General features: G+C 44.1%; 1 protein-coding gene across 1 annotated transcript in view; it reads right to left on the bottom strand.

Annotated features, from left to right (window-relative positions):
- Window positions 1–25,421, bottom strand: part of TMEM87B (transmembrane protein 87B) — a 113,668-nt gene that overhangs the window by 24,986 nt on the left and 63,261 nt on the right. Inside the window, exons 6-10 of the mRNA XM_063918102.1 lie at window positions 22,468–22,494; window positions 13,685–13,778; window positions 2,990–3,051; window positions 2,595–2,778; window positions 2,395–2,494 (exon numbers count right to left, since the gene is read on the bottom strand). Of these exons, the coding sequence (XP_063774172.1) occupies window positions 2,395–2,494; window positions 2,595–2,778; window positions 2,990–3,051; window positions 13,685–13,778; window positions 22,468–22,494 (467 nt within the window). The remainder of the gene's footprint in view (window positions 1–2,394; window positions 2,495–2,594; window positions 2,779–2,989; window positions 3,052–13,684; window positions 13,779–22,467; window positions 22,495–25,421) is intronic.

The raw sequence follows: 25,421 nt of genomic DNA, 5'->3' as shown, positions 1-25,421 counted from the left end.
CAATGTAAGTAACACAATGGTGGAAGCATGGCTTTTACAGAAAGTTTAAAAATGTCCTTCAAATTGTAACATGTACATCTCACACGTACAATATGATGTCACATGCTTATTATACCTACTTATGCTAGTAATATTTCAGACATAAGACACGGGAAATAGCCAGGTCTAGAAACCCAGTAAATTCTCGGGTCTCACTCTGACCATGGTACAGAGTACTCTTTCTGGACCCAGGATTGTGTGGACCCTGTGTGTGCTGTATACAGATTTCACAAAACATGGCCTTGTCATTTAGAAAAAAAAACATCTATTTATAAATCTGCAGCTCTAGGGCTGCCTTCGACGACTCCACAATTACGCTTTCAGTAATGAACTAAAGAAAACAAAATACTCTATTTAACAAGGTTTACTACTGTAAGCTACTGTTTATTTTACCATGCAGAATGACAGCCCCCATGTATTTAGTACTTAAATGTATACAGAGAAAAAAGGTTCTCACTGCAGAATTGCTTATGCCCACCAACTGCCTTACATGTAGTATAGTAGCCAGTACACAACACTATAGTATACAGGCCTTTCTTTCTCCTTCTCTAGAACATACAGCTTGGCTATCAACTGTCACAAATGAATTTGTACCCAAAGCTAAAGCCGGAGTGGGAGAGTCATTTATACAGTAGGTCTCTGTACGTTTTGGTCTCGCTTCTATGAGTCAGTAAGAGAAACACACAGTACGGTGGAAGGTAATTCAGTTGAAACTGTTGCTCTGGCAAAAATGCATTCCTCTCAGCAGAATGAGTAAACCTGGATTTCTAACATGCCATAGGTAGGTTCTTCCCTGACAGAAACAGGTATCTGCATATTGGATGTTATTCTCACTGCCTGTGTGTTCATCCTTACAGTATATGTGCATCCCATGTCTCCCTGTCTGGCTGTCTCATGTGCGTCTGTGTGTATAGTATGTTCCCTGTCTGCGTGTTCGCGTCCATGTCTCGCCTGTATGTTTGTGCCATGGGAAGGTGGCTGATAAAGAGTCACCACTGCTTATACTTTTTGAGACTATTTAATAAAACACAAAGACAAAATGGTCTCGGTTCAATTCTGCGCAATGTTAATAGATCTGGGAAGGAGGTCCTGGAGCTATTCAATTGTCCTCATTTCTAGTTGGGAGGTGCCAGTTCTCACGACTTAAACTGGGTGTATAGTTGCGAGCATTCTCCGACTTAAGTGCTTGTCATGATGCGGTTTGCACTGTGCTAAAGGCAGAAAACAGCATTTACAGCACTACTTTAGTTCTATTTTTTGACATGTGTTATTAACCAAGCCACTTAAAGGGGTATATAAGGATCCCCGGGCTCCCACTCTAATTCATGATCCTGAGGAAGCTGGAGGTCAAAGAACCAGCGAAACGCATTGAGCCTATCACACCTCTCTTTCCTAATATTTGAACCACTCTTCTTCATCCATTTGGACTCCTGTGATCTGCACTGGCATCTTTTTGGACATTTGCTCCACAATCAGACCAGCACTGCAGCAGTTTATCCGGTTTCTCCCTCCAGTCACGCATGGAATTATCCTAGGCGGAGACATCTACAAGGAATCATTGCATACCAACTTCCGGTAAATTTTACTGCATTACAGTGACTATAGCAAACTGGAAAAATGTCCTAGCCAACTGCTGGAATTACCCACAGTAGACTATGAGTGGACTTTTTAATCAGGAGCCATAACAGAGAGGTGGTCTTTGCCATATTGCATGTGTATTTTTTAACATAATTTTTTATCAAGAATGTCTTATTTATTTATTTTATGTAATAAATTGTGCTTATTATTTTTATTAGACAAGCCGTCCATCTGCGAGTATTTCTTATACAGCAAGCGCTGGTTCATTTATTTATTATTTTAGTTCTGTTTCTGCTTGCACCTCAGGAGGGGAGCAAGCAGAAATCCTCTTCCTGGGCATAACAGTGCAATAAATTGAATAGCTCCGGCACCTCCTTCACGGTGCTATTAACATTGCACAGAATTGAATCGAGCCCATTAAGTATTACAACTTTGTATTTTGTTTTATAGTGTTAAAAAGCATCTTAAATTACATCTCAAATTGACTGTCCATTCAAGTCCATTTACAGTACCATTTCTAAACTCCAACATCGGCCACTGTTTACATTCAATTCTATTAAGCTATGAACATCCAGAATTTGATTTCCCCTTGTGATGTACTCTAAGCTTGCGATGCTTGGGACAAAGTGATACCAGTCACAGTGCAGTTGTTAGAAAAAATATAAATCCCAGCATGGCATGGCAGCTATAGTATGCAGAACTGCAGCTCTTCTGCTGCTTGGGATGCCGAAACATGCTGTAAAAAAACAACAAAAAACACATTAAGAAGTTACTTACTTCACTATACCATATCCCAAGCTGACAATGGTCACTAGCAGTCGAGCCAGTGTTCTTTTTACAGAGGAAACTAACTCTGCAAATACCAGCAGACCGGGTGCTATAGGTAAAGAGAGACAGGGACAGATATAATTAGGATTGTGTATTAGAATGCTACACTGTACAAAGCATTTGTCATTCCAAAAACATAAGCGACTTACATGACACTCCAGTGCTGTTGGTATTTTGATATTCAGCATAGAACACTGCTTTTTCCAGCATTCCTAGGAAAATAACAGCAGCAATCCAAAACTGTATCCTTAGCAAGTCCTTCCAATAGCAGGCAGACCAGACAAACCACATTAGACCAAGCACAATGTACATTATGCACATCACCATATAAAACTGGAAAACAAAATGAAAGGAAAAGACCGTTATACTGTAATAATCTGTTTTCATGTCAGGATCTCAAGAGACAAAACCACGGTTTTAAGTCTGCTAAGTGTTACTTTGTAGACATTCCACCGCCAAGAACAGGATGATCACGGTATGTGGTTCAACACTTCTATGTGACAAACTAATCTGAAATTCCTTTTATGATATTTGCTATACTTACAATCATTAATGGCCATTCTGACGCAGAGATATACCCATGGGGACCTTCCATTGATGTAGAAACTGTTACAGGAAGAGAAGAAGAAACAAATGTCAGTAAATATTTACTGTCCAATAGCACTGTGCAGTCATGTGCTTGAGAAGTAGATTATGGGGTATATTCAATTGAAGTCGAAAACGTCTGTCAAAAAGACGGCAGTTTTTGACTTTTTAAGGTCGAATCCTGATTCGAGTTATTCAATATTTTGCTAAATTTTTCGACAAGTCGATAAATTCGTCTTTTCGAAAAGCACGTGGATCGGCGGAATAGCTGCCGATACACGTGTTTATGTCGAAAAACGGGGCCAAATCAGACAGGTTTTGGCCTCCTTTTCGACCATCTCAGTCCGACATCAAAATGATGTGTCGGACTGAGATGCGGACCCAGAGGAGGCGAGGGGGGGGAGCCGCAGGGAGATGGGGGGACAGCCGGCGGGCATACAGGGAGATCAGCGCTACAGTAGCGCTACAAGCTGGATGTCACTCAGCCGCCCGACCTCACGGCAGCTTCCACCCGGCTCCAGCACGCTGCTGGAGCCAGGTGGAAGCTGCCGTGAGGTCGGGCGGCTGAGTGACATCCAGCTGCAGCGGATCTCCCTGTATGCCCGCCGGCTGTCCCCCCACGGCTCGCCCCCCCTTCTCCTCCTCTGCGTACCATCTAAAATCGACTTGAAAAAGTCAAATTAAGATGGGGTTGAATAGGGGTTGTTGGATCCATTCCGACAAATACATATCGGAATGGATCAGACTTTAATTGAATATACACCTACGGGTGTACATGGGAGAAATCAAAGACCGCAAACATTTTCAAACCTTCAGTAGCTGCCGCCACATTGCTGTAAATTAATCCCACAATGACCGTGTTTTATTAGGCAGTGTGTGTATCTATGTCTTGCAGTCCCTCAGTCTCAACACATTGTGCGATGGCTCCAGTCTCTGGCTCCTTAGTGTCCGCTAGCAACTTGGCTGCTACAGTATGTACAAGTTTGTACAGTAACCATGGCAATGTAAATGCTATTTCACAGATCTACCCAATTATTGACAACCATATTGTCAGGCACACAGAGCAACCTGTCAAAAAACATTAATCCATTTTTTATGGAAGAAAATGGCATTGGGATCATTAACGCTTATAGGGGTATATGCAATTGCGGTCGAATTCCCGAAATTGTCGAATTTCCGGACTTTTTCGCCAAAAAAAAAAAAATCGTCAATGCAATTCAGTACTTTCCGTCAAAAAAACGGACTTTCAAAATTCGACTTTTTGAAATTCGACTTTTGTCAAATTCGACTTTTCTGCAATGATACAAGTGCTGCAATTCGACCAAAGTATATTCAATTGAAGTTTGGAAATTCGACAACAGTGCTTTTAGACAGTAAATTCGACATTTTCAATCCGCCACACTTTGGTGGGTGAAACTAATAAAAAAAATTTAAAACATGTTTTTTTGTGTTTTTTTTTTATTGATAATAGCATATCTATTTATATTAGAAGGGATTAGGTACTTGGTTTGTCTTTTTTGGAGGCACAAGTATTATTTATATATTTTTTAAAATAATATATATATTTTTTTTAGATGGAATGGTAAAATTCAGAAAAAAAAATGGCGTGGGGTCCCCCCTCCAAAGCATAACCAGCCTCGGGCTCTTCGAGCTGGTCCTGGTTCTAAAAATATGGGGGGGAAAATGACAGGGGATCCCCCGTATTTTTAAAACCAGCACCGGGCTCTGCGCCTGGTGCTGGTGCAAAAAATACGGGGGACAAAAAGAGTAGGGGTCCCCCGTATTTTATACACCAGCATCGGGCTCCACTAGCTGGACAGATAATGCCACAGCCGGGGGTCACTTTTATACAGCGCCTTGCGGCCGTGGCATTAAATATCCAACTAGTCACCCCTGGCCGGGGTACCCTGGGGGAGTGGGGACCCCTTCAATCAAGGGGTCCCCCCCCCAGCCACCCAAGGGCCAGGGGTGAAGCCCGAGGCTGTCCCCCCCATCCAAGGGCTGCGGATGGGGGGCTGATAGCCTTGTCAAAATTGAAAGAATATTGTTTTTTCCAGTAGTACTACAAGTCCCAGCAAGCCTCCCCCGCAAACTGGTACTTGGAGAACCACAAGTACCAGCATGCGGGCGAAAAACGGGCCCGCTGGTACCTGTAGTACTACTGGGAAAAAAATACCCAAATAAAAACAGGAGACACACACCGTGACAAGTACAACTTTATTACACACTGCCGACACACACATACTTACCTATGTTGACACGAAGCAGTCGGTCCTCTTCTCCAAGTAGAATCCACGGGTACCTGAAAATAAAAGATAATTATACTCACCTCAATCCAGTGTCCGGGAGATAATCCACGTACTTGTTAAAAATAAGAATTTACTTACCGATAATTCTATTTCTCGGAGTCCGTAGTGGATGCTGGGGTTCCTGAAAGGACCATGGGGAATAGCGGCTCCGCAGGAGACAGGGCACAAAAGTAAAGCTTTTACAGGTCAGGTGGTGTGTACTGGCTCCTCCCCCTATGACCCTCCTCCAGACTCCAGTTAGGTACTGTGCCCGGACGAGCGTACACAATAAGGGAGGATTTTGAATCCCGGGTAAGACTCATACCAGCCACACCAATCACACCGTACAACTTGTGATCTAAACCCAGTTAACAGTATGATAACAGAGGAGCCTCTGAAAGATGGCTTCCTAAACAATAACCCGAATTAGTTAACAATAACTATGTACAAGTATTGCAGATAATCCGCACTTGGGATGGGCGCCCAGCATCCACTACGGACTCCGAGAAATAGAATTATCGGTAAGTAAATTCTTATTTTCTCTATCGTCCTAAGTGGATGCTGGGGTTCCTGAAAGGACCATGGGGATTATACCAAAGCTCCCAAACGGGCGGGAGAGTGCGGATGACTCTGCAGCACCGAATGAGAGAACTCCAGGTCCTCCTTTGCCAGGGTATCAAATTTGTAAAAATTTACAAACGTGTTCTCCCCTGACCACGTAGCTGCTCGGCAGAGTAGTAATGCCGAGACCCCTCGGGCAGCCGCCCAAGATGAGCCCACCTTCCTTGCGGAATGGGCCTTAACAGATTTAGGCTGTGGCAGGCCTGCCACAGAATGTACAAGTTGAATTTTGTTACAAATCCAACGAGCAATCGACTGCTTAGAAGCAGGTGCACCCAACTTGTTGGGTGCATACAGTATAAACAGCGAGTCAGATTTTCTGACTCCAGCCGTCCTTTAAATGTATATTTTTAAGGCTCTGACAACGTCCAACAACTTGGAGTCCTTCAAGTCGTCTGTAGCCGCAGGCACTACAATAGGCTGGTTCAGGTGAAACGCTGATACCACCTTAGGGAGAAAATGCGGACGCGTCCGCAGCTCTGCCCTATGTCGAATGGAAAATTAAATAAGGGCTTTTATAAAACAAAGCCGCCAGTTCAGATACTCTCCCGGCCGAAGCCAGGGCCAGTAACATAGTCACTTTCCATGTGAGATATTTCAAATCCACCTTCTTTAGTGGTTCAAACCAATTTGATTTGAGGAAATCTAAAACTACATTTAGATCCCACGGTGCCACCTTAGGCACCACAGGAGGCTGTATATGCAGTACTCCTTTGATAAAAATCTGGACCTCAGGGACTGAGGCCAATTCTTTTTGGAAGAATATTGATAGGGCCGAAATTTGAACCTTAATAGATCCCAATTTGAGACCCATAGACAATCCTGATTGCAGGAAATGTAGGAAAACGACCCAGTTGAAATTCCTCCATCGGAGCACTCCGCTGCTCGCACCACGCAACATTTTCGCCAAATACGGCGATAATGCTTCGCGGTGACTTCCTTCCTTGCCTTTATCAAGGTAGGAATGACTTCTTCTGGAATGCCTTTTCCTTTTAGGATCTGGCATTCAAACGCCATGCCGTCAAACGCAGCCGCGGTAAGTCTTGAAAAAGACAAGTACCCTGCTGAAGCAGGTCCCTTCTCAGAAGTAGAGGCCACGGATCGTCCGTGACCATCTCTTGAAGTTCCGGGTATCAAGTCCTTCTTGGCCAATCCGGAGCCACTAGTCTTACTCCACTTTGCCGTATAATCCTCAATACCTTTGGTATGAGAGGCAGAGGAGGAAACACATATACCGACTGGTACACCCAAGGTGTTACCAGCGCGTCCACAGCTATTGCCTGCGGATCTCTTGACCTGGCGCAATACCTGTCCAGTGTTTTGTTGAGGCGAGACGCCATCATGTCCACCATTGGTTTTACCCAACGGTTTAATAGCATGTGGAAAACTTCTGGATGAAGTCTCCACTCTCCCGGGTGAAGGTCGTGTCTGCTGAGGAAGTCTGCTTCCCAGTTGTCCACGCCCGGGATGAATACTGCTGACAGTGCTATCACGTGATTCTCCGCCCAGCGAAGGATCCTGGCAGCTTCTGCCATTGCCCTCCTGCTTCTTGTGCCGCCCTGTCTGTTTACATGGGCGACTGCCGTGATGTTGTCCGACTGGATCAACACCGGTCTTCCTTGAAGCAGAGGTTCCGCCTGGCTTAGAGCATTGTAGATTGCTCTTAGTTCCAGAATGCTTATGTGAAGAGACTTTTTCAGGCTCGACCACACTCCCTGGAAATTTCTTCCCTGTGTGACTGCTCCCCAGCCTCTCTGGCTGGCACCCGTGGTCACCAGGATCCAATCCTGCATGCCGAATCTGCGGCCCTCCAATAGATGAGCCTCCTGCAACCACCACAGAAGGGATACCCTTGTCCTCGGCGACAGGGTTATCCGCAGGTGCATCTGAAGATGCGACCCTGACCATTTGTCCAACAGATCCCTTTGCATGGAATCTGCCGAAAGGGATTGCTTCGTAAGAAGCTACCATTTTTTCCCAGGACTCTTGTGCATTGATGTACAGACACCTTTCCTGGTTTTAGGAGGTTCCTGACCAGGTCAGATAACTCCTTGGCTTTTTCTTCGGGAAGAAAAACCTTTTCTGAACTGTGTCCAGAATCATCCCCAGGAACAGCAGACGAGTTGTCGGCATTAATTGGGATTTTGGAATATTCAGAATCCATCCGTGCTGCTTTAGCACCTCTCGAGATAGTGCTAAACCCATCTCTAGCTGTTCTCTGGACCTTGCCCTTATTAGGAGATCGTCCAAGTATGGGATAATTAATACGCCTTTTCTTCGAAGAAGAAATATTATCTCGGCCATTACCTTTGTAAAGACCCGAGGTGCCGTGGACAAACCAAACGGCAGCGTCTGAAACTGATAGTGACAGTTTTGTACAACGAACCTGAGGTACCCCTGGTGTGAGGGGTAATTGGAACGTGGAGATACGCATCCTTGATGTCCAAGGATACCATAAAGTCCCCTTCTTCCAGGTTCGCTATCACTGCTCTGAGTGACTCCATCTTGAACTTGAACTTCTTTATGTACAGGTTCAAGGACTTCAGATTTAGAATAGGCCTTACCGAGCCATCCGGCTTCGGTACCACAAAAAGAGTGGAATAATACCCCTTCCCTTGTTGTAGAAGAGGTACCTTGACTATCACCTGCTGAGAATACAGCTTGTGAATGGCTTCCAAAACCGTCTCCCTTTCTGAGGGGGACGTTGGTAAAGCAGACTTCAGGAAACGGCGAGGTGGCTCTGTCTCTAATTTCAACCTGTACCCCTGAGATATTATCTGCAGGATCCAGGGATTTACCTGCGAGTGAGCCCACTGCGCGCTGTAATTCTTGAGACGACCGCCTACCGCCCCCGAGTCCGCTTGCGAAGCCCCAGCGTCATGCTGAGGCTTTTGTAGAAGCCGGGGAGGGCTTCTGTTCCTGGGAAGGAGCTGCCTGTTGCTGTCTCTTCCCTCGTCCTCTGCCTCGTGGCAGATATGAATAGCCCTTTGCTCTCTTATTTTTAAAGGAACGAAAAGGCTGCGGTTGAAAGGTCGGTGCCTTTTTCTGTTGGGGAGTGACTTGAGGTAGAAAGGTGGATTTCCCGGCCGTAGCCGTGGCCACCAAATCCGATAGACCGACCCCAAATAACTCCTCTACGCATCGCCTGTCCACTGTCGTGTCCATAAAGCTCTTCTGGCCGAAATGGACATAGCACTTACCCGTGATGCCAGTGTGCAGATATCTCTCTGTGCATCACGCATATAAAGAAATGCATCCTTTATTTGTTCTAACGACAGTAAAATATTGTCCCTGTCCAGGGTATCAATATTTTCGATCAGGGACTCTGACCAAACTACCCCAGCACTGCACATCCAGGCAGTCGCAATAGCTGGTCGTAGTATAACACCTGCATGTGTGTATATACCTTTTTGGATATTTTCCATCCTCCTATCTGATGGATCTTTAAGTGCGGCCGTCTCAGGAGAGGGTAACGCCACTTGTTTTGATAAGCGTGTTAGCGCTTTGTCCACCCTAGGAGGTGTTTCCCAGCGCTCCCTAACCTCTGGCGGGAAAGGGTATAAAGCCAATAACTTCTTTGAAATTAGCAGTTTTTTATCGGGGCACCCCACGCTTCATCACACACGTCATTTAATTCTTCTGATTCGGTAAAAACTACTGGTAGTTTTTTCACACCCCACATAATACCCTGTTTAGTGGTACCTGTAGTATCAGCTAAATGTAACATCTCCTTTATTGCCAAAATCATATAACGTGTGGCCCTTTTGGAAAATACGGTTGATTCGTCACCTTCACTACCGGAATCAGTGCCTGTGTCTGGGTCTGTGTCGACCGACTGAGGCAAGGGGCGTTTTACAGCCCCCGACGGTGTTTGAGGCGCCTGGACAGGCACTAAGTGAGTGTCCGGCCGCCTCATGTCGGCAAACGACTGCTTAAGCGAGTTGACGCTATCCCGTAATTCCACAAATAAAGGCATCCATTCTGGTGTCGACCCCCTAGAAGGTGACATCCTCATATTTGGCAATTGCTCCGCCTCCACACCAATAACGTCCTCATACATGTCGACACACACGTACCGACACACAGCAGACACACAGGGAATGCTCTATACGAAGACAGGACCCACTAGCCCTTTGGGGAGACAGAGGGAGAGTCTGCCAGCACACACCAAAAAGCGCTATATATGACAGGGATAGCCTTATGATTAAGTGCTCCCTTATAGCTGCTTTTATATTAATATATTGCCATTTATTTTGCCCCCCCTCTCTGTTATACCCTGTTTCTGTAGTGCAGTGCAGGGGAGAGACCTGGGAGCCTTCCTGACCAGCGGAGCTGTGACAGAAAATGGCGCCGTGTGCTGAGGAGATAGGCCCCGCCCCTTTTCCGGCGGGCTCGTCTCCCGCTATTTAGTACATTTAGGCAGGGGTAAATATCTCCATATAGCCTCTGGGGCTATATGTGAGGTATTTTTAGCCTTTTTAAAGGTTTTCATTTGCCTCCCAGGGCGCCCCCCCCCAGCGCCCTGCACCCTCAGTGACTGCCGTGTGAAGTGTGCTGAGAGGAAAATGGCGCACAGCTGCAGTGCTGTGCGCTACCTTAAGAAGACTGCAGGAGTCTTCAGCCGCCGATTCTGGACCTCTTCTTGCTTCAGCATCTGTGAGGGGGCCGGCGGCGTGGCTCCGGTGACCATCCAGGCTGTACCTGTGATCGTCCCTCTGGAGCTTCATGTCCAGTAGCCAAGAAGCCAATCCATCCTGCACGCAGGTGAGTTCACTTCTTCTCCCCTCTGTCCCTCGTTGCAGTGATCCTGTTGCCAGCAGGAATCACTGTAAAATAAAAAACCTAAGCTAAACTCTCTAAGCAGCTCTTTATGAGAGCCACCTAGAATTGCACCCTTCTCGGCCGGGCACAAAAATCTAACTGGAGTCTGGAGGAGGGTCATAGGGGGAGGAGCCAGTACACACCACCTGACCTGTAAAAGCTTTACTTTTGTGCCCTGTCTCCTGCGGAGCCGCTATTCCCCATGGTCCTTTCAGGAACCCCAGCATCCACTTAGGACGATAGAGAAAAAAGAAAACGAACACCCGGACCAGCGAACTGAAAGGGGTCCCATGTTTACACATCAGACCCCTTTCCCCGAATGTGCCGGGACCCCACGTGACTCCTGTCACTGAGGTCCCTTCAGCCAATCAGGAAGCGCTACTTCCGTGGCGCTCACCTGATTGGCTGTGCGCGTGTGACCTCAGACAGTGCATCGCAAAGCCTCTCCATTATATTCAATGGTGGGAACTTTGCGGTTAGCGGTGAGGTCACCCGCGGTCAGCGGCTGACCGCGGGTAACCCCACCGCTGACGGCAAAGTTCCCACCATTGAAAGTAATGGAGGGAGCTGTGCGATGCGCTGTCTGAGGTCACACGCGCACAGCCAATCAGGTGAGCGCCACGGAAGTAGCGCTTCCTAATTGGCTGAAGGGACCTCAGTGACAGGAGTCACGTGGGGTCCCGGCACATTCGGGGAAAGGGGTCTGATGTGTAAACATGGGACCCCTTTCAGTTCGCTGGTCCGGGTGTTCGTTTTCTTTTTTTAACAAGTACGTGGATTATCTCCCGGACACTGGATTGAGGCGAGTCTAATTTTTTTCACAGGTACCCCGGATCGTCGGAGACTGTGGCAGTCGGCGGGTCAACATAGGTAAGTATTTGTGTGTCAGCAGTTGTGTAATAAAGTTTTACTATCAAGCTTGTTTTTATTTGGATATTTTTTTTTCAGTAGAACTACAGGTACCAGCGGGCCCGTTTTTCTCCCACATGCTGGTACTTGTGGTTCTCCAAGTACCAGCTTGCGGGGGAGGCTTGCTGGGACTTGTAGCACTACAGGAAAAAACAATATTCTTGTCATTTTCTCAAGGCTATCAGCCTCCCATCCGCAGCCCTTGGATGGGGGGGGGGGGGGGGACAGCCTCGGGCTTCACCCCTGGCCCTTGGGTGGCTGGGGGGGAAGGACCCCTTGATTGAAGGGGTCCCCACTCCCCCAGGGTACCCCGGCCAGGGGTGACTAGTTGGATATTTAATGCCACGGCCGCAGGGCGCTGTATAAAAGTGACCCCCGGCTGTGGCATTATCTGTCCAGCTAGTGGAGCCCGATGCTGGTGTATAAAATACGGGGGACCCCTACTCTTTTTGTCCCCCGTATTTTTTGCACCAGCACCAGGCTCAGAGCCCGGGGCTGGTTATGCTTTGGAGGGGGGACCCCACGCCATTTTTTTCGGGTTTTTCCCGTTTTCCCCCGTTTTTTTTAAATCGCGGCAAAATTCGGCAAATCGGCCGTTTTTCGCCCGCGGGACTGTCGAATCCGTTTTCCATTGAATATGGTGAATTTCGGCAACCACTTGCCGAAATTGGACGGTCGAATTGTGTAAAATTAAAAAAACGGCGATAATTTGCCGCGATTCGCCGCTAATTGCATATACCCCATAGTAACCACAGGTAAAGCATGTAGTCTATGCTCATTTACCAGGTGGTAAGTAGTAAGCAGAGTTTGAGGCATAAACTGTTGTAGTCACGCTCTTTGGATGGTGGCCATAGAAATCAATGGCTGGCAGATAAAGTCTGCTTTGTGTGTAGTGTATGGTGAGGAAGTAGAAAGCATCCTTTGTTCTGGTCCTTGTCATGTATACTACAGGCAGAAATGCACATAGCGTTCAAACAACGCTATATCATCCCGCCACTGTAAGATCTTATACTGTACGTACGTTTCTATTTGTGAGATAAATTACATCAAGTCCAGCCTTAACTTCAAATACATGATATTTTAATTTCACTTGCATTGCTAGGTTTGTACATCACCCTTATTATTAGAATACCACAAACAAGGTTATGTCAAGTGAAAAAATAATAATAGACTCCCATCAGTCTGTACTGTGGAGTCTCTATGGTCATTAAGTTTCATCTCCGGGCGGCTACTTCATTTCAGAAGCCCGTCTTATTTATTCCTGCTGAGCCTCTACAGTTCCTGAATTATCAGCAAGCATAAAGTAACTATCTATTACATTTGAGACCTCTTACGTGTGTGTGTGTGTGTGTGTGTGTGTGTGTGTGTGTGTGTGTGTGTGTGTGTGTGTGTGTGTATATATATATATATATATATATATATATACATACACACACACACACACACACATACATACATATATTAATTAATAGGATTGCCCCACTGTCTTTACCTTATCATGGGCATTCTGGGAACACAACATCACAATTTAGAATCCTTCATATAGAAACCACCTGCATGGCTAGGAAATGAGCAACAAGTACCGAAGTATCGTCACACATCATTGTCGCAGTCGTCCCTAACAGCCCCTCTCTGTGCTCCAGGCCCTTTGAGACTCTGCTAGAATTGGCCATCTTTTTTGCCAAAAATGTGTTGCTGTCGCATATGAAATGAATGAGCACAGTTTCCTGGTGAGCCCTAGTGGCATCACGTTGCGACTAAGATGCAGTTTTGGCAAAAAAGATGTCCGACACAGAGCTGCCATGGAGTGATGCATGATGTATTGAGGCTACACCTCTGTATGTATACTATACAGTATATTTATATAGAGCCACAGACTGTATTGACACAATTCAGCTAGAAATAGATGGCAGAGACATTAAAAAGCAAAGGAATGAGGGCGCTATCCTGAAAAGTTTACAAATTACCTTATCTTAAAGCACAGGTTAGATAAGAAGAAACAGTATAGCACATACCTGTTAAACTCCATTTTGCATCCCCATCAGATGTTAAAGAGACCACAAAGACGAAAGGCCCATCTTGTTGAGTCTGAGCCACAACATCATGAAACTAAAATAAAATAAGACCATGATAATTATATGGAAATCATAACTGTGCAGACCTCAATGCTATAATTACTTATCTCATGTATCACTATTACGCTTACATCAATAACTGAGGCTTATTGGAAATATACACCAAAACATATAAAAACCATTAACATTTCAGCAACACAATGGGGGGAGGTGAAGATTTGATAAAACATGTAGCACCAAGAGAAAGATTTACGGCAGACCCGTTCAATACATCACACCAAATAATTACTGCTCACAGTATACTATACAATTCACATTTTATTTTATCTTATCAGTAGGATATAAAAATGTGAACTTTCAATATCAAACTCTACTAAAATAATAATACCTCAATAGCATTCTTAGATGTTCTGATTGCAGTTTATAAAGTATTTGCAAAGTATTCTAAAATTAATAAATTGCCAAAGTGAATGTTTAACTTCGACTTTCCAACCTGTTAGATTTCTTTTGCCAAAATCAACAAGAGCCGTTTGTACTGATTACATACATGTCATATACCTATCACAGGGAAAGAGGCCTGTATTCTGCAGTACATCATTTAATGGAACATGACTTAGTAAAGGCATGTACTGTACAAGTCATCCACAGCAAAAGAAAAGCGTGCACACCTAAACGGTATCTGGATGATAGATTGATAATGTATTGGTCGACAGGCAATAGGTTGACATGCATTAGGTCAACTAGTACAAAAGGTTGACATGACAACAAGCAACACATTGTTGTCCTTTTCACACGTTTCCCCAACATTTGCTTAATTTACTATCCACGTGGACATGTATTAAGAATAGTAACCTTGCCCGAAGCGTGGCGAGCGTACACATTTGTACTGATGATGGTCAGATAACATGAAATATACAAGATTTGGCCCAAAAAACTTGTGTCCACCATTGTCATGTTGACTGTTTGATGCAGTTGACCTTTTGTACCCGTCAACCTTAACCACTGTGGAACTTTCATCTGTCGACCATAATGCTGCCTTATCCATTAATCCACACCTCACCTCAACTGTTTGTAATTGACTGTATTTATGTAGCTTTTCACACATTTCAAATGTGCATTTGTGACCTGTGTGTCTGTACTACAAGATAACCATGACCGGGTAGGATATGGGGGGGAAGTAAGGATAAGGGAAGTAGTACGTATTCTTCTTATCGCTGTATATTAATTCTAATAGCTCTAGAAGAGCTTTGCCTATTATCATGGTATGTTTATGGCTAAAAGGATAAAATTAAATCATCCTTGCTGTATGTAACATGGAGAAAGGAAAACTCGCTCTTAAACAGTCTTGCATGTGTATACTTCAGGAGTTACCCTGAACGGATTGCTAAACACCTCTTTCATACTTGATAACTTGCAAATTGACCATGGGGAAGACAGGTCTTTTTTTTCTCAAGAGGTAAAATAAAGCTCAACAAATAATAGTTTTGGCTGTATATAAGCCAGATGCGGAAATACCGGAGACAACTGAGTCGGGCGCTGCCAAGCTCTAGTTCTGAAGGGGGCACCTGGTCCTTGACCTTCTCCATTGCCTCTGTGCACTTCCATCATTGTGTACTAGACACTTACGCAACGTATCTTAGTGCAAAGGAGAGGTAGGGTTTGATGGCAGTGTGTCCGCCCACTGACAGCCCTGGTGTCCGGCTCCCGCACACCAAACCCCCCCCATCAGCTATAGTGAGGTCTAGAGAGCCTTCTGCGCTGGACGGCTCCCGCACACTGAACCCCCCCACCCCCTACTCGGTAACCCCGTTGAGTGACACAGTGGTGCTCCCCTTTTTTGTGCACCTATCACAGTAGCAGCTCCCCTGGGGGACGCTGCCGTATGAGAAGTGCAGGCACGGCTGCTTGTTCGGCCAGGGACACCCACAGAGAAGAGGTAGAGTGTGTGGGTCACAACTTTCAGGAGATACCCAACAAAAGTGCTGTACTCATACTGCCCATTCCCTATGAAGACACAGGCTTCTGTCAATAATAACATCACTGTGGTCCACACACCCTATCACTCACAGGGCCATCCTGACCATTACGCTGCCTACAGCACCAGATGTGGAGGGCGCCGCATTGCCTTCTCCATCCTGACTGCTGCCCACTGTCGCCTCCCGAGATGTGCTCGCAGTCCAGCTGCACTGCCCACAGAGAGAACCCAGAGCGCACAGTGAGGCGAGTGGGAAGCCGGAGATGGAAACCACTGGGACAGGGTCGCATTCTATAGGCGCCATCTTTCTGCAAGCACACTACCTCCCTGGCACCCCTGCCTCAGTCACCCACTATCTCCCTGTCACCATTAAGAAAACTACAACTGATACAGCCCGACAATACCTTTCTCAAATAATTTATATCTGGAGGGTGTCATGTCTCAATAATCAGTACACCCCTACATGGCACTGACCATACCCACACAGCACTTGTCACACTCACACATCACAGCTCTTCTGCTTCCCACAATAGGCCCCTGATCATTTTCTGACCCAAGCCCATGTGGCCCTTAGTTCGGCCCTGGCTGCTGTGGTGTTGGTGGTAAATGGGGGGGGGCGCCATCATCTATTTTGCCTCCGGGCGTCTGGTATGAACTTACGCCCAATGTAAGCCTCCTACATATAATAGGGACGTGCTGAGGAGGTGCAGTGAAAGTACAGCCCTCTCACATGACATGCAGGTTGTGTAAATGAAGGACTATAATGTTTTAGATGCTGATATAGACAGATGGAGGGTATTTTGCTAATTCAGGATATGGTAGGAGTTAAGTAATTTGCAATGCCTGCTATAACAAAGGTTTTCACCAGTATTATGAAATACTACACGCAGCAAAGGTGCAATATTCTGTGGATGATGTGCTGGTTTATCTGGGAAACATTTGTTTACCTGTTCTTTTGGAAGTTAGTACAGTGAATTTATATTCCCCATTTGAAGGGAGAAACTGCTGTTGCTCATTCCCGAATGACAAATAACCTGTGGTGTATGAGCTTCTAGTTGAATTATACAAGAAACACAGGGCTTTCTAAGATCCTAAACTGCTGGAGACTTTCAATAATATAAATAAACTCTGACATTCTATGTCTGAGGTTCTGACAGTGGCGATATCTAAACCTTTGAAAGACCCTCCTATAGCCTAATCTGTCTCCTGTCCACTGCGTAAAGATTTTATCTTCTGAAATTGTACACTCTGATTAGCTGTGTGACTGGATTGCTACTGGCAACTGTATTGCAGGTGGTATGTGAGTTTGGCAGCTTCTCTGGCTTAACAATAAATTGGAAAAAGTGACACTTTCTCCCTTTAGGTTTTGGGCATGTGTTTCCCCTTCAGTGGAATTCATGTTTTAAATATCTCTGTATTTGGGTCTCTACTGACCGTATTGTTTATGTATGGTTAAATATCTGTCCACTCATTGAACTTTTACAAGCCAAGGCTCATACCTGGCTGACGCTCTGGATGTATGCCATGTGGAGAAGTGATCTACCGTAATTAAGATGAAGGTTCAGCCTCAGTTATTACAGGTTTTTCAGCATTCCGCTATGTTTATTTCAACTTGTATTTTCCATCAGATTGGACAATATACTGTAAACCTTCACTATATGAAAGGTTTAGAGCTGTCACTTTAGGTTAAATTATTTTGCCCACAAATTGACTCATTTAACGCACTGGATAACGGACACTGATTTCTATGATTTACAATGGGAGTTAGCAAAATATTTTAATGGATATTCTCCCGTACACGCTACACTGGCAGACAAACGTCCTTAATATTTTGCCCATCTATGGGCACAGGCAATAAAGATTAGGAATTCAGTGCAAGAGATGGTGGGAGGGGAGGAGCAGACATACCCGTTTGGAAATATAGTGGGTGAAAGGAGTGGGTATCTGCTAAAAGGACAACACTATGGCTAAAATATGAGGTCTCCGCAATACAACAACTATATAAGGGCAGTGTGTCTGTAAGACTTTAAAAAGAGATACAGGAAGAATTTGCCATTCCCAGTTTTATATTTCTATTGCCTATCTCCAGCTAAGACACACTGGAAGCACAGTTTGAACAAGGGGTACCCAAACGTATACATTGCTAGATTACAGATGGTTGACAGTAGTGCACAGATAATTTTAAGAGACAACAGGACAGACAGACAGACAGACATGATTTATCTACACAGATAGAAATTCCTTGGATAAATTCCTGAATATTTGGTGTAAAATTAATAGATTCTAGCTATGCAATTGGAATATGGTTTCCACCCATGACTGTCTGTATTCCACCCTAGAATTTTACTGCAACCTGGTGGAGATGGATGGTATTCATGGAGAACTAACTAGGACTATGCAGAATCCTGGCTAAACCGTGCATCCGAAAAATATTCACATCGCTTCACTTTTTCCACATTTTGTTATGTTGCTGCCTTGTTCCAAAATGGACTTTGCGGTCAGTGGTAGACCACAAGAGTGACCCCACATAACCTCGCGGTCTACCGCTGACCGCAAAGTTCCCACCAGTGGATACAATGAAGCGCCTATGCGCTACAGTGTATCTCGAGTGCGCCGCCTGATTGACAGCTCAGGCGCGCACAGCCAATCAGAAGAGTGCCATGACGTGGCACTCCCTGATTGGCTGAAGGGACCCTCTTTGACAGCAGTCACGGGTGGCCCCGCCAGTCGGGGAAAGGGGTCCCATGTTTTCCGTTTTTTTTAATTTTGCCAAGTACGTGGATTACAAACAAGAAGAGGACCTACACTGGATTGTTGCGAGTATAATTTTATTTACAGGTACCCCATGGATTCTACGTGGAGAAGGGGACCGACTCTTCGTGTCAACATAGGTAAGTATGTATGTATGTATGTAGGTGTGCATGTATGTAATAAAGTTATACTGTCACGGTGTGTGTGTACTGTTTTTATTCGGGTATTTTTTTGTAGTAGAACTACAGGTACCAGCGGGCCCGTTTCTCCCCCGCATGCTGGTACTTGTGGTTCTCCAAGTACCAGCTTGCGGGGGAGGCTTGCTGAGACTTGTAGTTCTGCTACAAAAAACAATATATTTTTTTTGACACATGGCTATCAGCTCCCCATCCGCCGCCCTTGGATGGGGGGGGGGCAGCCTCGGGCTTCACCCCTGGCCCTTGGGTGGCTGGAGGGGGGGGGGGGGGCCTTGATTTAAGGGGTCCCCACTCCTCCAGGGTACCCCGGCCAGGGGTGACTAGTTGGGGATTTAATGCCACGGCCGCAGGGACCTATATAAAAGTGTCCCCCGGCTGTGGCATTATCTCTCTGGCTAGTGGAGCCCGATGCTGTTGTGAAAAATACGGGGGACCCCTACGTCTTTTGTCCCCCGTATTTTTTGCACTAGGACCGGACGCAGAGCCGGGTGCTGGTTGTTAAAATACGGGGGAACCCCTGTCATTTTTTCTCCTGTATTTTTACAACCAGGGCTGGCTCAAAGAGCCAGAGGCTGGTTATGCTTAGGAGGGGGGACCCAACGCATTTTTTTTCAGGAATTTTAACACTTTCACACCCCTTTCAACCTAAAAACATGCACGGATCTCTCCATATTATTGTAGTTAGTAAAAAAAAATATATATATATACTTTTTTTAAAAATCGATTAAATAATACTTGTGGCTCCTAAGGACAAACCAAGTAGATAATCCCTTCTAATATAAATAGATATGCTATTAGCAATAAAAAAAGCACAAAAAAATTCATGAAGACAATAAATATATATGGAACAGAGAATAGCGCTTGGTGGAGGAAAAAAGCAGCCTGGGCGTATTCTGGTGACTCCCAATCACCCAAAAAGCTAGTGTATAAATAAATAATAAATGAATACACCGTTGGCGCTACCACCCTGTAAACTACAAAGTCATGTAATGTTCTTTTTAGTCCAAAAGAAAATTGTGCTTGCAGGATTCTCTTTTTTTCTTCTTTTTTCAACTGGATGTATCTTCTCCAGCGATCAATTCAGAATTTTCTTTATGTGTAGGTATTTCTCATAAAGAGAAAGAAAAGGGCACATATAGTGTAGTATTTTAAATGAAGATGAATTTATTTAAGTACATGTGCATTAATAAAAAGAAAGTGACAAATTCACTATGTGTTAAAATTGGAACCGTACCGTGTCGTGCTCCCAGCATGGAGCAATGAAAAGAGTATAATATGGAAGGTTCCGGAATTCCTCCCTCCTCCCTTCATGCAAGACACCGGCTGCAGGACCTGGCAAGGTTCCCTTATTCCTGGAGTGCAGATGGATGGATCATTCAAATACTCTTTTCATTGCTCCATGCTGGGAGCACGACACGGTACGGTTCCAATTTTAACACATAGTGAATTTGTCACTTTCTTTTTATTAATGCACATGTACTTAAATAAATTCATCTTCATTTAAAATACTACACCATATGTGCCCTTTTCTTTCTCTTTATGAGAAATACCTACACATAAAGAAAATTCTGAATTGATCGCTGGAGAAGATACATCCAGTTGAAAAAAGAAGAAAAAAAGAGAATCCTGCAAGCACAATTTTCTTTTGGACTAAAAAGAACATTACATGACTTTGTAGTTTACAGGGTGGTAGCGCCAACGGTGTATTCATTTATTATTTATTTATACAAAAAAATTCATGTTTTTTAAAAAAAAATATTAGATCACGACAGGAAAATGAGGTGGAATGAAAATGACGAAATGTCTGTCGAAAAGCACTGTTGTCGAATCGACATTCTTCAATTGAATATACTTTTGTCGAAAAGCCGCATTTTAACATTGCAGACATGTCGAATTGAAAAAAAGTCGAATTGCCAAAAGTCGAAAATGAAACGGCAGGTTTTTTTCTCGAAAAGTACTGTATTGCATTGTCGAATCAAATTCGACAGGTTTTTGTGTCGAAAATTACCCGTTTTTCGAAATTTTCGGCAATTCGACAGCAATTGCATATACCCCTACATTTCTCCAAAACGGAGCCATTTAATGGGCCTCTCTGATTCTGCGGCATTAAGTGCTCTACACCAGTGGCTGATATTATGCATTGCTTCTGGCATTGCCCTTACATACAAACATTCTGGGGCGAGTTACAGACATATAATTCCTCTGAATTGGGCATCAACTTCCAATGTACCGCTTCTTGGGCTCTCTTTAGACACCTCCTTGACAGCCAAATATTCCCTCTCCTGATAAAAAAAAACTAGTGATACTTCTATCAGCCGTGGGGAGGAAATCTATACTTCAACAATGGATACATGACACCCCTCCTACCTTATCCATGGCAACCTCTAGATTGCTTTTTCTTTTTACAATGAATTGGTTGGAGACATCTCTTAATAAGGAGATTCTGACTCCCGCATTATTTCAATGCTGGGGAAAAAGCATCCATACACTACCCACTTCCACTAAACTTGCTATCCAACAAAGCTTCCACTGCACCACATGGTACTGTCACCAACTCCTAGATCATAGACCTCCTGTCTCCCTTCCATAAATCTACACTACTTTTAATACCGTCCCTTTCCCTTTTTCTCTCTCTTTCTTTCTTCTCCTCTTGTTCTCCCCCATTCCCTCCCTACATTTTCTTGGATCTCCATCTTTTGTAATTTTTCTTGCTCTGCTGATTTCTCCATGGATGGGTCGATGGTCCCCTGGCCTTGGCGGATACTGTTTTTTCTGTATGTTTATTGTTTATGTTATGCGTCCCCCACGTAGATGGACGCCTTTATATGTTTAAATTCCTATTATATCAGACCTGTTATAGCTCTATAGAAGTATCTTCTTATTTTTTTTTCCATTGTATTTCATTATGCTCTACAATGGTCAACTTTCTAATGTATATGTTCTATGTTAGAAAATGGAAAATTTGAGGTATGATTCAAGACTATGCCGCCACCGTCTTACATTTGTTTGATCACATACTTCTTGTCATCTATGTACGGCTCTGTCTTTTCTTTTTGTACTACGCATTACGGTTTGTACTACACCTCAATAAAATATATTTTTTTTGGGGGGGGGGGAAAAGTTGACAGTCAATAGGTTGACCCCAAATGGTCAACATGTACAAAAGGTAGACTGGGGAAGGGGGGGGAGGGGTGTGCAGACACACACTCTGCTCACTGACACTTCCTTCATGGGGTAGGAAGCATGAGAAGGAGGAAGAGGAGGAATGAGGTGTAGGGGCACTGCCTGGTACAAGGGGCTCTGCAGTTGTGTAAGATGTATAAGCAGCTCTACTGTGTGGCGTAATGTGTATAAGGGGTACTACTGTGTGCTGCAAAGTGTATAAGGGGCACTACTGTGAGGTATAACATGTATAAGGGGTAGCACTGTGTGGTGTAATTTGAGCAATAGACACTACTGTGCGGTGTAATGTGAACTGGTACATCTATGTGGTCACGCCCCTTCCCCGCGAAGCCACACCCCTATATTTTTGGCGCACTGTCTGTATTTTGACTGGGGAGGGGGGGGGGGGGGGGGGGGGACGGGACACATACCAATTCGCTTTCTGGCACAGGGCACCAAAATGTTTAGTTACGGCTCTGCCACTCGGCACAGCTCACTCACACCAGGCTCATCCTCAGTTCCTGTGAGAACTCGAGAGTGGAAATGTATAACATTTTATAAAAATTGCATATGCATTTATATACGATATTTATAAGCTATAAACAGCATTTCTATTGTATATATCCAGCTGCCCTTACCTTTGCACTGGATGATGGATTCTTAGACTGAAAGATAAAAAAAAAAAAAAAAAACACAACTTAGTCAAGAGATACATTTCCAAAGACCATACTATTTCTACACAAAACTTCTCTACAGATAACTGTAACAGAGGTATAGTTCAACGGGAATGAAATACAGATATTGTAGGCACAGATCCTACTACTGGCAGTGGACACTTTTTTTTTTCTCTTTTTTCTTAGCCCCGAAAGGCTCAAGACAAATGGGACTAATTAAAATAGAGAGACGCCCACCTGACTGGCCAAAAGCTAATTCTGTTCTTAAGCGAGTGCTCCACAATCAGAAGAGATGGGATTGTAAGTAACTGCTCGTAGTAAATGTATTTCTTTCAAATAAATGGAATTGCAAGCATCTCCAAAAAATGAGATTTCTCTGTTCAGAATGACATCGTCTTCTGAAGAAACCATCATTCTGATTTAAGGCAATATACCGGTAATACTTTATTGCTTAACCAACTTTAGTACTCTTTCACGTATGCTAGGGTGCATTTCTACCTGCTAGTCTTATCATCCAACGGGACAACTGGCCTGGGAGTTCAGATGCTGAAGTATGTGATCTTTATATTTTAAATAAACTGTGGTGCTACTTCATACCGTCATTAGTAATTTATGTTTGTTAAAGAATACCTTTTTACTGGCCTATTAAGCTGCTTGTTCCTCATTTCTGAATACATAATATCACAAGATGTTACATCTTCTAATCCATTCAAGAACTGCTTTCCAAGCTTCAGATGGGCTTTAGAGGAAGAAAATAGCCTGTGTGGCTCCCAAGGAAGTTAACGCTTTGGTGCCCAGGACTCCTTGCAGCTCCACTATACCCATAGTCCCAGTGTCCCCCTTTGGATGAAAGAAAAATATAATTTTTCTGCATATCCAAATGTAGGGTGAAGTGGATACTCTCCTTTTGCTAGCTGTTTTTGGTTCTCACCAGTGTATACCCAGATTAGTATTATTCTGCGTATGAATATTTGTTTATTCATTGTATATCCAATAACTGGACCTACAGCAGCATAGTGCTCAGGCACTATGATATTACTCAGGCAATGATATTACTGGTAAAAGGTACCATGGGATCACAAAACAGAAAAAATGTGCTTTGTATATATAGATTAACCTAAGCACATATCCACAAGGGTCATCCAAGAGCATCTTTTAATAAAATTATATTAACTGCAGATGCCACATAGAGCGTAGGGTTTTGTAAGATCTTGCATTTTTGTAGTTTTTCTGTTTTTTGTTTGTATGCAAGATCATCATACAGAAGTGGAAAAGGAAAAAAAGGTTTCCTTATGTACACTTCAGTCTTTCTTCAAATTACCAAGAACGGCCACTGAGAACTCCTGGCCACAGAAGTACTGGATTAGGGGTGAGTCATATCTGAAATTCTCCTTTATCAACAGGGAACAGAACAGAAAGGTGTTTTGTTACAGTAATCTTTGTCAGGAAAAAACACTAATTCTTTATGCAGAAAGGTTACAAGTCTGTTGTACCAAAAAACAAAATAGCTTTTTGTTTCAGGATTTGTCCAAGTGCAGTCTCAGTCGTAGAATGAAATAACTTTAAGGAATCAATCTCTTCCAAAAAAACACTTCCTGATCATTGTCTAATCATTTACTGACAATTTATTTTGCCAAAAACCGCTCTGAATTTGTCGGGTTTTTTTTATGAGTGAATTAGGTGAAGAACATAAATTTAACCCTATCCCAAATCATTTTACTTAAAAAAAATAAAAAAATAAAAATATTTTTCCCCCCAAATATCGATCGGGAACATCGCGGCTTTCATTTGCACATGCGCAAATCTCTGGAAAAATGACTGCTGCGCCATTTACCAGGGATTTGTGGAGAGATGCTGCGCTGGCGGAGGACTCAAGAGGTATTTAAAAAATGGGTGCAGGGTGTGCGGTGTGGACCCCCCCCCCCCCCCCCCCGGACCCAGGGGGACAGTGTTCACCGCGTGCACACTGCACCCATTATAAATACACCACTGCCTATAGCCCTGAAACCAATGGCTTCATTCCAAGAATAGAATAGATTTACGAAAAGTCACAGCTTTTCTGTGGGTTTCGGGGGGAAATTGAAAGCGGCACTACCATTCAGTGTAAAGCATGCCACGTTTTATACTGAATGTTTGTGCAGCTTTAAATTTGGTGGCTTTGGTAAATACAGCCCAGAGTCAACACGGCAACTTCTTAAAAACCAGCAGAAAACTTTAGAGAAGTCCTACAAAATGACAGGATGTAGCAAAGAAAAACCTTCTAACCAACATAAATGACCGTGATGGCAGCAGGATGGACAGGGATCAAGAGTGACCTTGCCAGGATTGTCCCCCATGTGGTGTGGTATAGTGGACACTTTTACATAGCCTCTAAAATATATCCTTACATTTGGGAAAAAGTCCGGTAATTTCCCCAAATCACAACTTGTATGTGCAGAGTACTGTAGTTACTGTATGTCACTTTATTAATTTAGAATGTGGACATTAAGATATGCATAACAGTCCGTGAAACACATCTGGACATGAGTAACACCTAATAGAATTATCTTGTGGTTTCTGGTTTTGTTTTTTATTTACACTTGTGTATTAAAAGGAATAATGTCATCCCCCACAACTATAAGATACACAGTTGAGTCACATTATTATGACCACCAGCTAATAGCTACAGTAACAGCTTCGGAGCCCCATACGCAGCAGGGTTCGCTGAACTGTCCTTTCAGACATGTCTGGTGGCCTCCAGGTTCATTTTGATGGTAAACTGCTCCACTGCGTGTTGGTCGACCCTCACACACCTTGCACATCAATGGCACGTGGTGCTCCGCAGTTTCCACATCAGCTATTTACAATGGTGCCATTTGCCCAGTCACGATACACCTTCACCACAACAGCACGAGAACAATTCACAAACTGCGCAGTTT

The sequence above is a fragment of the Pseudophryne corroboree genome, chromosome 4, assembly GCF_028390025.1.
Source record: "Pseudophryne corroboree isolate aPseCor3 chromosome 4, aPseCor3.hap2, whole genome shotgun sequence".
NCBI lineage: Eukaryota > Metazoa > Chordata > Amphibia > Anura > Myobatrachidae > Pseudophryne > Pseudophryne corroboree.
The sequence above is the reverse complement of the archived record's forward strand: the minus strand, read 5'-3'. Positions and strand labels throughout refer to the sequence as shown.